Below are 12,940 nucleotides of genomic sequence, written 5' to 3'. Positions count from 1 at the left end.
CCTGTCCCTGGGATAGCAGGGGGCGATCTAACAGCACAATACCCCCCTCCACCTCCAACTCCAGAGGAATCCTCTCCCCGATGGGCCGCTACGGCGACAAGTGGCAGTTTGCCCACAGCCCGAGCTGCGCCTCCTCATCCGCCACCCCAAGACTTACCTTGCACACCATCGGGTTCTGCCCCTACGTGTTCCTCTGGAGTTGGAGCGGGGCTGGGCTGGAGTTGCTGCTGGCTGTGGGTCTCTGGGATCTCCGTGCTTGCAGTGGGCCTGGGGGGTCGCTGTCCCGTTGGTCCTGACGTCTCCGGCCACCCCCATGGACAGGAGCTGAGACTTGGAACTGTACCGCCCTTGCCCCCTCCCTCTGCAACTGCAAACAACCCCACTCTCCTGCAAGGGCGGTACAGTTCCCGGAGGATGGCAGGTGGCCGGAGACGTCAGGACCAACAGGAACCCGCTCCCCGATGGGCCCCTACGACGCCCCGAGCTGCGCCCCGTCATCCGCAACCCAGGTTCCTAAGTAGTTGGAGCGGGGCTGGGCTGGGCTGCTGTTGGCTGTGGGTCTCTGGGTTCTCCGTGCTTGCGGTGGGCCTGGTGCTCGACGTCCAATTGATCCTGACGTCTCCGGTGACTCGCACCGATCTGCTGCCATCGCCGATGAGAAGACAGTACAAAGCCCCCGCGCCGGTGCAATGAGCGGGGAGCTGGAGAGGGAAGGGAATGGGTCACACACATGGCCGGGAAGCAGAGGGGCGTAGATGGGGGTGGTGACAGATGGGGCCACCAATGAGTGGAGAAAGACAGAAATACCGACGTGCAAAGGAGACCTACAACAGTGCATGATCTCTCTCCCGTGGCAGGTGACTGTCGCTGGGAAACTGAAGGGAGCGACAATCTGCTGCTGCCTCCCTGCTGAGTTAAAGAGTTCCCACGGTCGACTCACGATACATAGGCGGCCTAGCTCGGGGATTCTTGAATCCCCCGAATAAATAATAAAAATCCGCTCCCCGATGGGCCGCTACGCCGACAAGTGGCAGTTCGCCCACAGCCCGAGCTGCGCCACCCCAAGAACACGACGGCCCTTGCACACCATCAGCTTCTGCCCATACGGGGAGCGTGTTCCTCTGGAGTTGGAGCGGGGCTGGGCTGGAGTTGCTGATCTGGGATCTCCGTGCTTGCAGTGGGCCTGGGGGTCGGTGTCCCGATGAGGGGGCACAGCTCGGGGAACGTCTTCTGGTGGTCCTGACGTCTCCGGCCAGTTTGCAGTTTTCCTCTGGAGTTGGAACGGGGCTGGGCTGCTGCTGGCTGTGGGTCTCTGGGATCTCGGACAGGCAGCAGCATATTGTCAATTATTAACCCTCCCGCGCAATATACCCTCACCTTTTCTTTTATGAATGGGGATTTAGTTCCCCTTTCTTCGAGGACTGACCGGAGGTTCCGCTGTCACCTCTGCGGGCCGCCCTCGGTGAACGTTTTCAAGGACCTTTCTTCAAGGACCGAAATTTTTTTCGCTATTCGGAGGTTTTCGTTATTTGGATCGTCGGATAAAAGGTTGTGCACCTGTACTAGATCTAAACATCTATCCATTTCTTAAGAATAGATGAACATTTTTAAATAGCCTAAGTGTCCAAATAACATTCACACAAGAATTCACAATATAACATAATTTTTAAATCTCATTGTCATGGATTCATAGGCCAAATGGAAGGAATTTAATGTTTAATACCTGTAAATTAATGGCCATTTAAATCATCTTGCGAGTGTTTTTTTCTGGAACGCGATCATTTGGAACGTTGCGGTTACAGTGAATTTAACCCCACATCGGCAGGAAAAATACTGCCGGTTCGTATGGGGGAAAAAAACATTGTTTCGCAACTTAAAATGTGAATTAAAGGCATCTTAAGGAGCACTTTTATACTTAAAATAAACGGCTTTCATTTACCTTCATTTACCTGTCCCGTACCTGAAATCCGTCCCCGTTGTCGGTGTTGACGGCTTTAGAAGCCGATTTTAAAATTACTCCAGCGCTGAACTTGTCGGGCGATTAAAAAAAAAAAAAAAACTCACAGAAGGCCCGTCGGAACGATTCTTCAACAAAAGCTTGCACTCCAACCAAATATAACCCAGGACAAGGTAGGAAAAAACTGCATTTTGACCCCACCCCCCCCCTCAAAGGCGCCAAAATTGCGCACACGGTTAGTGGCAGAATTGCAGCGCCGCTGAAGGTAAGTATTGTAATATACTTACCTGACCCTAATCCAAACCCTGACCCTGACTGTACATTTGTATTTATCATTTTTACTTCACAGTTCACAACATCATAACTTTACAAAAATAAATCAGTTGTAAAACAAAATCATCAGCAAGTGGTTAGCATGAAACAACGCACGTGATTGGACAATTGGCGTCTGACTCAATGTCAAACGTGCTTTGATTGGACAATTACTACTCGGAAAATTGGAGGTTTTTCTCATATTTTCAAAATATGTTCAGGTTTTGTTCTTGACTAGTTTCAGGTATGATTTCTATAATATTTTTACACAATATGTTATAAATACAGGTAGATACGTGATTTGGGTCACGAAATGAAATGAAAAAGCACCTCGGCCCATGGTCTATGTTGGATGGGCTGAGAGCTGATTGCCCACACAATGTTCATGGGCTTCAAACAAATTAATTCCTAGTTAAACTGAGTTATTCCAAACTATTCCGTTAAAACAAATGACTGAGCCTTGCAAATGCCCTGATAAAGGACGATTCATTGGACATTTAATGCACTTTAAAGGACTTTTTTTCCATCTGCCAGGATTGTGGAAACTGGTCCTCCTAACCACCGGGTCCACTCTGATTATTGAGAATCCATTGATAGCAATCCGTACAATAATCCAATTTTATTTTCCCATCAATACCCCCAGGAAGACGGAACATTCTTGCACACTTATTTGTAAGAGCTTAAAGAAGCAGAGGTGACATAAACACTGTAAAGAGGATCACGAGTAGGTCATTCAGCCCTTCAAGCCTGACCCTCCATTGACCATCTTACTCATTACCATGACAACCGTGACTACAACTCAACAAAAAGACACACATCTCAAGGAAGGCAAGTGGATCTCCTGTCTTTCCGAGACCTATATGCTCCCTTTGACGAATGCCGTGTCATCAAAATCACGGCAGAGGTTAACGGGAGGTTTATCACGTCACCTACTTGGGTCTTTCCCCAACCTGCCAGAGTTACCCAAGCAAAGTGGGAGAAGCAAATGGAAAATGTATCTACCATTTACTTTTAAGAAGTATCCAGACAAGCACTTGAATCATTACAGCTTGGAAGGCTACGGATCAAGCTCTGGTAATGGGATTAGTTTAGATGGTTGGCATGGGCAGGGTGGGCAACGTGGTCTGTTTCTGTGCTTAATGACTCTCAGGCCACTGCCTGATCCCTTCCATGACAGCACAATTAGCAAAATTATTCAACCTGCATTCACTGCTCACACCACCCAATGTTTTCATTCAAACAGTTGGTTGGTGAGGCTTTCCGGCTTTAATCACATTCTTTTCGCATCAAGTCGCCGTCTGTTGTTGACATATTGCCTCGTACTTTGCAACTCATTATCTTGGCGCATGGCCAGTGAAATCTTTCTCAAATCACTCAGACGGACTGCACGGCCATTAGTGCATGATCATATTCTCTCATAACTTTCCAAATGAATGATTTCTGTGCAAGTGGAGGAGATGCCTCACTGCTCAAGCTCCTCCTGCAATCTTTTGAAGGCAGCCGGTTCAAATCTCACTCCAGAAACAAGCTCAGAAACCCGAGATGCAAGCGAGGTGCTGAGTGTTGAGAGAGTGCTTCAAAGACGGTGCTCTTCGGCTGGGCACAGAACACACAGCACCGTAGAGTATCATCCCAGGGCCTCCTCGTTCAGTCTGTATGCCCCAAATAACACCAAACAACAGAAGTCTTGCTAACTAGTGCTTGTGGTTAGAAGGGGGATGGTGTGGCGACAACCTGACAGACCCAGATTTGCTGACCAATTGGACACAGAGCGAAGAGCAGAGAACACGGTTGCTACCATGCAGCAGTTATAAAGGGAGGTCTGCCTGCCTAACACAGGCCAGGTTAGATACCACACAGTCCACTCATTTGAATGGAGGAAGTCCATGGTGCAATGTAAACATTGTTTGCTGTTATGTATACGTATAGTTTACGTGTTTTACACAATAGTTTTTTTTAAATCAGATTTTAAAATTAAAAACAATTTATGAATTTGTTTAATTGCATATTTAAATGCTTTAAATGATTTTGAGAGACCTTTGAGAAGATTCAAAGTTCTTAATTGTTTTGATGGCCAGAAAAGACAGACCTGGCCTTACCACTCTCAAGCTTTTTAAAGGCATTTCGTGGGAGCAGGGCGAATTGTCCTGATGATACCCCATGCATGCATGATTGTAAGTACACATCTTGGTTTCTGAGCTGCTACCTTGCTGGTCTTTGTGGGATCTTGCCTTGCCTTCACATCAACGTGTAGTGGCAGCAAACCACTTTGAGGTGCACCAAGGTCATGAAATTAAGAGTCTTTTTCATCTTTCCATTTTGTTTTAATGATGAAGACATCACCCCCTGCAAGGAACCAGGCTCGTTGGTCTTCTGCTCGGGTCTGCACTGACTATCAAGTACCCATTTACTCCAATCCTACATTAATCATGTTTTATTCTCCCCACTCCTCCACCTCACATCACTCACTGACAAAGTAGGGTCAATTTACAGTGGCTAATTAACCCACCATCTCCCATATTTTTGGGATGTGGGAGGAAATTAGAGGAATCCCACAATGTCATAGTCTTACAGCATGGAAACAAGCCCTTCAGCCCAACATGCCCACATCGGCCAACATGTCCCATTTACTCCAGTCACACCTACCTGCCTTTGCCCATATCCCTCTAAACCTGTCCTATCCATGCAATTGTCAAAATGTGTCTTAAACATTGCGATATTACTTGCCTTAACTACCTCCTTTGGCAGCTCATTACACACACCTCCAACCTTATGCATGAAAAGGTTATCCCCCAGATTCTTATTAAATCTTTCCCCCCTCACCTTAAACCTCGGGTTCTCAATTTCCCTACTCTGGGCAAGAGACTTTCTGCATCTACCCAAATCTATTCCTCTCATGATTTTACACACCTCCATAAGATCACCCCTCATCCTATCCTAAGGAACAGAGTCCCAGCTTGCTCAACCTATCCCCATTGCTCAGGCCTTTGAGTCCTGGCAATATCCTCATAAATCTTCTCTGCACCTTGACTTCTTTCCTATAACATGGTGCCCAAAACAGAACACAATAATCTAAATACGGCCTCACCAACATCTTAGACAACTGCAACATGACCTCCCCACTTCTTTTCTCAATGCTGACTGATGAGGCCAATGTGCCAAAAGCCTTTTTGACCACCCTATCTCCTGTGATGCCACTTTTAACAAACAATGTAACTGTACTCCTAGATCCCTCCCTAGACAACACTCCCTAGAGCCCTACCGTTCACTGTGTAGGTTCTGCTCATGTTAGTGCTCCCAAAATGAAACACCTCACACTTCTCTGTATTAAATTCCATCAACCATTCCACAGCCCACCTGCCCAACCGATCAAGATCCTGCTGCAATTTTTGACAATCATATTTACTACCTACAATTCCACCACATTAGTGTCATCTGCAAACTTGCTAAACATGCCATGCACGTTCCCTTCCAAATCATTGATATAGATGACAAGCGGCAATGGGCCCCAACATCGAACCCCGAGGCACACCACTAGTCACAGGCCTCCAATTCTAAAAGCAACCTTCCACCTGTCACCAGAAGAATGTGCAAACTCCACACGTGGTGAGGATCATACCTGGAGCTTTGGGGCCACTGCTCTATCAGTTGCACCACTCTGGTGTCCTAATGACTTCACAGATTTTATATAGATGAACCAAGCGTGTCAATATTTTTTCTGCTTATCGCTCGAGACATTTTGAACTCTCCACCCTCTTCCCATTTTCCAAAGATAATTATCACTATAGAATAAAAACTATGTTCTGATTGGTCTCTTTCTTTTCACCACCATAAGGGTCTGGTCCAATTTGAAAATCTCAGATTTAAAATGTGCAGCATTCCGATGACCTACCACTAATTCGATTAACTTGCACCTTGGAAAGCACAGTGGCACACCTCAAGTGATCTAGGTTTAATACTAACTTATGGCACTGTCTGTGTGGAATTTGCACGTACTCTCTGATCCAGTGGGTTTACTTCAGGTGTCCAGCTTCCTCCCACGTCCCAAAGACATGTTGTTTGGTAGATTAACTAGCCACAGCAAATTGCCCCTTGTGAGAGGGTGAGTTATTAAATCTGAGAATGTGGGAAGAGCAACATGGAATGAGTGCAGGATTAACATAAATGGGTGCATGATGGCTAGCGCGGACTCAACCAGCCAAAGGAACAGTTATCACTTTGCGTGCCTCTGACTTCAAACTGTTTGTCATTCACATGGAATTATCTCGGATGATTGACTCCCAATTGGACAGAAACCCTCTCTTAAATATGAAACCTATGGTCCACATTACCCATTTAAAGAGGGGAGGGGATGTTTGCACAGTTGGCTGCTTCTGTCGACATTAATACATTGGCTTTACTGAAAGTGCTCTCCAAGCAAAATAGACTTGCTAATTATCTGGTTTTGAGCACTGCATGAGCTAAATATATTCAAGTTGCCGGCAAATTTCACCTCGACTCAGCAACATGTTTTAGAAGTCAAATCAATTTTGTGCCAAATGTATTCTTTTTTCATATCATACAGGCAAAATTGCTGAATGTATAATTAGGCGAGCTGGAGAGCACATTCTGATCTAATCAAGAAAGATACTTGGCAAACTGATATATTTTCCCAGCATTCATCAACACGAATGCCAAATCTATTGTGTTGTTGAGATGTTAACACGCAGACCGATTCATTCATTCCAAGGACAATAACAACTTCCATTTGTACAGCAACTTCAATGTAGTGAAAATGTCCAGGGTCCTTCATAACAGCAATGCCACAGAAATATTTAGACTGACCAAGGACAAAGGGTGGAGAGGATCGTGAGAGAGAATGTGAGCAAATAAGAGGAGCACAGAAATCCAATCTCACCCAGGGAGATTCAATGGAAGACCAGAGAAAGATTTGAAAACTGAGATGAATAAACTGCACATCCTGTAATCTTGCACAAAAGAACAATATACTGGAAGAATTCAGCGGTTCAAACAGCTGATTTCCTTTAGTGGAGGGAAATAGACAACATTTTGTTTGGAACCTTTTTCAAGACTTTAAATGATGATATGGGTCTGTGTAATTGAGTACAGAGGTCAAGGATGAATTTCTGGTTGAAACCAGCCTGGTTTAGTTTCACGATGTTACTGGGGAGAAAAAAGAAGCTGGGGAATAGTGTTTGTGAAGGACACCAACGGTTAATGTTCTCCTCGTCTCCCTATTCCTCCGACATTCTAAAGTCATCTAAAGCCCAACAGAATTGAAGACTCTACAATAATTCATTACTCTCTTCTGTATTGCTGCTGTTGATATTTTATACCATCACCATCACCAATGTAAAAGCACAGCAAAGCACTCATCACTAAGGACAGCATGGTGATGCAACTGGTTGAGGTCCTGCCTCACAGCACCAGAGGCCCAGAATTAATCTCAACCTTGGGTGCAGTATGTGTAGAGTTTACACATTCTCCCTGTGACCACGTGGCTATCCTCCAGGTGCCCCGGTTTCAGCCCACATCCCAAAAACGTGCAAGTTTGTAGGTTGAGTGGCCTCTGTAAAATTGCCACTAGTGTGGCAGGAAGTGGATGAGAAAGTGGGAAAACATAGAACTAGTGTTAACGGGTGATCAATAGTTTTCATTCACTATCTCTAAAACTAAAACCAAAAACTAGGGACTGTCAAGTCTCAGGCTCAGCTTCTTTGCATTGCTTCTTCACTCTCACTAGAGTTTGCCACAAATGGAAACTAAAGTTGCCAGCCAGGGGCTCCAGCCCTAGACTGCTGTGTCTCGAAGGGCCGAAAGGCCTATCCTGCACATATTTTCAATGTTAAAGGGAGAACATACAAACTCCACACAGACAGCATGATTGTTCTGGGCGTTTGGAATCACGAGGCAGTAGTTCCACTAGCTGCACCACTGTGTGAACTACGTACTGAATGACAAAACGGAACAAGATCCCAGGCTATTGTCTCCTCAAATTATAGGCTGCAGGGGCGGGTGTCTGAACTGTTACTTGGCTGGAATCAGCTGATTCAACAAGGATTGAAGCAAAGATTTTCCTGGTATGTTCGTCCCACGCCAACCAAACTCAATGCAGTTGTCAACAGGGGTGCTACACTGCATAGATCACAAAATGTAGTTGAATGGGCTTGAAGCACTGAATAGACTACTCCTGACCCCATGCCTAAATAATATCCCTTTAACTCAATTTGTGTAGCTTTGTGCTGGAACCAAATGAGAAGCTGTTATTTAACTCCTCCGTTCGTACCATACGAGGCTGTATGTGGGTAATGTAGGACAACCATGCTGTATTGTGATCTATGGCACAGTTAAAATACTATCAATCAGATCACTTGACACAAACGAATTAGCAAAAAAATGTACTGCTTCCACCTGATTAACCTCCTGCCTGGGAGGTAATTGCATCTGCCTGACTGCCTACTCCCTGTCGGTGGACACGGTGTAAATCTTGTGTCTTTTATGTGCCTGCACTGAGCTGAGGAAGTGCATTGTGCGAGGGCGAGAATGAACTCACTGCGCTGTCAGCAGTTGACAGCACAGCTGATCTTCTTGTACAAATAGCCCAATTTGCCCCGAGTGCTCCAAAGCATCAACATCGCTGCTAGAGCCCAGGAGGGACTTTGGGTGCTGCTTCCTGTTGTAGACCAGGCTGCTGCGTGCATGTAGCTGGGGAAAGGGCCTGACAGGGTGTCCCAGGGCAGCTGCATCATGCAACTCACCCGCATTTCAAGCATCTCCGACTAATGCAGACAGAGACACAGTCAGGGAGGGATGCACAGACACACACAAAGAAAGAGACAGAGTGAACGTAATCTGGAGATAACTTTTTAAATATAGGATTGATGTTCTAACATTAGACTTTAGAGATGCAGAGTGGAAACAGGTCCTTTGACCCACCGAGTCAGTAGTACTGTCCTACACAGCAAGCATAATTTACAATTAGCTTGCAAACCTATATGTCTTTATAGTCTGGGAGGAAACCGAACACACGGACAAAATGCCACGCGGTCACAGGGAGAACGTACAAACTCCATACAGACAGCACCTGTAGTTAGGATTGAACCCGGGTCTGTAGCGATGTAAGGCAGCAACTCTTCTGCTGCACCATAGTGCCTCCCTCCTACTTCTGACAATTAATTATTTGACAAAACAGGAACAAAAATTTACACGGATGGTGAAATTATCCAATGCTTTTCATCACATGAATTTCTCCCAGCCCTTTATACCAAGGGTTACCTCTGAAGTGTAGCAATGCGGGAAAGAAAACAGCCAACTTGCGCCCAGTGTGATAATGACCAAGTGAGCTGTTTTTAAGTATTACTTGGGGATTCAATATTGGACAGGATAACTCCTTTGCTCCACTTTGAATTGCTGCCAATGGACAATTTATGTCCAGCTGGGAGAAAAGTCAGGGCCTCAGTTCAAAAGATGAAGACGGCAGCACGTTCCATAGTGCAGCACTTCCTCTGCTCGACACTGAAAAACTAGCCCAGACTTTTTTGAGATTTAAATTCTGTAGTGGGACTTGAACCCAAAACCTTTGAACACAGGAGGTGAATGTGCTGCCAAGTAAACCACAGTTAAAACAACTTTACAATATGAAGTGATGATACAACTGTTAAAACACTGGGGTCCTGGCCCTTCCAGTTGTGAATGCCGATGGACAATTAAATAACTGGTGGGTGGGGAGTGGAGGTTCCAGGAACATCTCCCATCACCAGCATGAAAACGAAAGCTGAAACATCCACTGCCGCCAATGGGACAACTCTTTATTGCTTCCTCCCAAGCTCCCCACTATTGCAGTGACGGACCTTCTTCCACTGCTTGATCATTGACCTTCCTTCCACCATAAGGTGAGAAGCAGGGATATTTACTGATGATTGTTCAATTCTATTCACAATTCCTCAGAAAATGAAGCAACTCACATCTAGGTAACCAAAGACCCAATCAACAGTCAGGTATTGGCTGATAAGGCAAAAGGGACTGTTGATGCCAAAATATGGAACAAGAAAAAAAAAAAAGGTTAGAAGAACTCAGTGTGTCAATCAGCATCCGTGAAGGCAAAAGGTGCAAGATCAAGACCCTGTAGCAGAACTTCAGAATGCAGCTAGCCATTACACGGAAAACCGCATTCAGAAGCGGGGTTGTTACTAATGATTGTACAATGCTCCATCCCATTTGCAAGTCCTCAGCATACAATGCCCGTGTGCCGCAAGAACTGGACAATGTTCAAGCAAGTTGCAAGTGTGTGTCCCACAAGCCAGGCGACAGCTTTTTCCAAACAGTCTAAGTACATAAGTTTGATTTAACAATATTATCACTACTATTCTCTGACACCAACATCTAACATGTACCAGCTATGTAAATAACATGAACTACATTTGGACCTTCCTTCCATGAGAAAGCAGGGATATTTATATGATTGTTCTTCCACCAAGTGAAGAATATGCCAGTGCTAGGTATTATTTACATGTATTGTGCTATAGACACCAACGCAAGCAAGAGTAGAGAATTGCAAAACAAATAGCACATTTGGGACAACCTCACTTTGAAAGCTTGCTTGCTCCCTTTAAGAAGGATGAATAGTCAGACCAAATGTGTACAAGATGCATCGGCTGCCTCTTCATTCACTAACCCACCACTGATGCACTGAAGCTCAGTTCAGCCAACGCGAGGATGTTGTACTATCTTAAGAACTGCCAACACTGGATGCAGATCTGTACTAATTCAGCACTCAAAGGGCATTACTATATTTCCCCATCCCCCTTCCACTGAAGAATCTGGTGCAACTGTTCGGAGCCAGAAAGCCATGCTGGAATTGGTTCCCAATGTATGCAAAAGAGGTTGAGTTCAACTGCAATGGCCCTCATGTCAAATGCTTGGCCACAGTGATCACATGCTAATGGTGGCCACATGGGCAAGCACCAGGGTGTCCAATGCACACTGAACCAACTAGGAAAAGGGGAGCAGAACAAAGTGGGGGATGGTGCGATGGTTGATGCTGGTGGGAAGAAGTTACTACTAAATGATTCTTCTATTGACTCTAATCCTACTTTATGTGTTTGGTTTGAACAAAGATACTTCAGTTCCTCAAGAAAAAAAAAAATCATAAACTGCAATAAATACATAAACAATGCAATCAAATTATAGAAGGGCTCCTCAGAATACAATGCAGGGCCAACTACTCTTTGTGCAATTAAATCCCTGGGTCTTCCACCTGGTAACAAAATTAGATTGCGGTTTGTGGCTCATTAATTCCTCCCCTGAGTGCTGGGGTCCAAGCTGGCAATGGGCCAAACCTTGCATCAGACTGCCTCTTTACCGTTATCCCGGGCTCCCAATTCTAATTGGACATACAATTAGATGTATCTATATAATTGTAATTCCCATCTGCCTCTGATGTCCCTCCGACTATCTTTGACCACTTTGTTGGCTTTACCTGGAATTAAATGTAATTCCCTTATCATGTATCTATACGTTGTAATCATGTATTGTCTTTCTGCTGACTGGTTAGCATGCAACAAAAAGCTTTTCATTGTACATCGGTACAGGTGACAATAAACTAAACTGAACTGAACAGAATCCAGGAAGAGGCACGACATTCCACCTCCAATCATTCTAGTCTTGCTTCCTCATTTATCTCCCATCACATCCATTCTCACACACCTGGCTAACCCATAACCAGTGAAATGTGAACAAGCTATTTCTCACCCAATTGGATTGGGTCAGTCAGAACACTTATTCCCCCTTCTCCAACAATGATTAGTAAACTGAAGTACTCGAGAAAAGATCACCGATTTGTTTAAAAATTTCCCAGGATTCGCTCTTGGGCCCAGGACATTACACGATTGATCCTGGAGTCAACTGGCAACCTGATATGATTCGCTCCAACATTTTCTGTCCCGCTGAGTAACTCCAGCATTTTGTACTATTCCCGACTATCTTCAGTTTAAACCAGCAGTGCCTTCCTACACAATCTGATGCGAGCTGTGCATTTTGTTTCTGGGTCTTACCTTGCCCATCCCGGGATTGTCCTTCAACTTGCCGATGGCCCGCAGTAGGCACGGTGGTGCCGGGGGCGAGGACATCTGCAGGATCCCACTGAAGTTGGTCGGGAATGGTGGGGGCTCGCACACGTTCAGGGCAGGAGGCCGGTGGTGCTTCTTCTTCTTGGAAGACAGATTCAGCTTCTGGGCAGCCCTGGAGAAACAAAAAAGTGCAGACGTTGATCATAGGAAATAAAGTCAAAGCTGAGAGTCCCGAGCTAAGAGATGGAGGACAGAGGAGATCCCGAGGGAGTGGATGGAAAGAGTTAAAACTGCTCCTGCTCCCCACACATAACAAAACGTTTAATTGAAGGGCGCAATAGAAACTCTTCTAGACGTCCAACTCCAGCTCCCGACCAGGATTGACAAATAAACCAAACAGCAATAGCACATGATTTTACCCACACCCACCATATCACCAAATATGTAAAAGTCCATTTGAAACATAGTAACATAGAAAATAGGTGCAGGAGGAGGCATTCAGCCATTCGAGTCAGCACCGCCATTCATTGTGATCAAGGCTGATCATCCACAATCAGTAACTCGTGCCTGCTTTCTCCCCATATCCCTTGATTCTGCAAGCCCC

The 12,940-nt window shown here is 45.4% G+C and overlaps 1 protein-coding gene across 1 annotated transcript in view; it reads right to left on the bottom strand.

The window, feature by feature from the left end:
• The window catches only part of kif26ba (kinesin family member 26Ba), a 254,658-nt gene that overhangs the window by 84,362 nt on the left and 157,356 nt on the right, over positions 1 to 12,940 (bottom strand). The window contains exon 5 of the mRNA XM_055639279.1: positions 12,322 to 12,508. Coding sequence (XP_055495254.1) covers positions 12,322 to 12,508 — 187 coding nt within the window. The remainder of the gene's footprint in view (positions 1 to 12,321; positions 12,509 to 12,940) is intronic.

This window comes from Leucoraja erinacea, chromosome 8, assembly GCF_028641065.1.
Source record: "Leucoraja erinacea ecotype New England chromosome 8, Leri_hhj_1, whole genome shotgun sequence".
NCBI classification, from domain to species: domain Eukaryota; kingdom Metazoa; phylum Chordata; class Chondrichthyes; order Rajiformes; family Rajidae; genus Leucoraja; species Leucoraja erinaceus.
The sequence above is the reverse complement of the archived record's forward strand: the minus strand, read 5'-3'. Positions and strand labels throughout refer to the sequence as shown.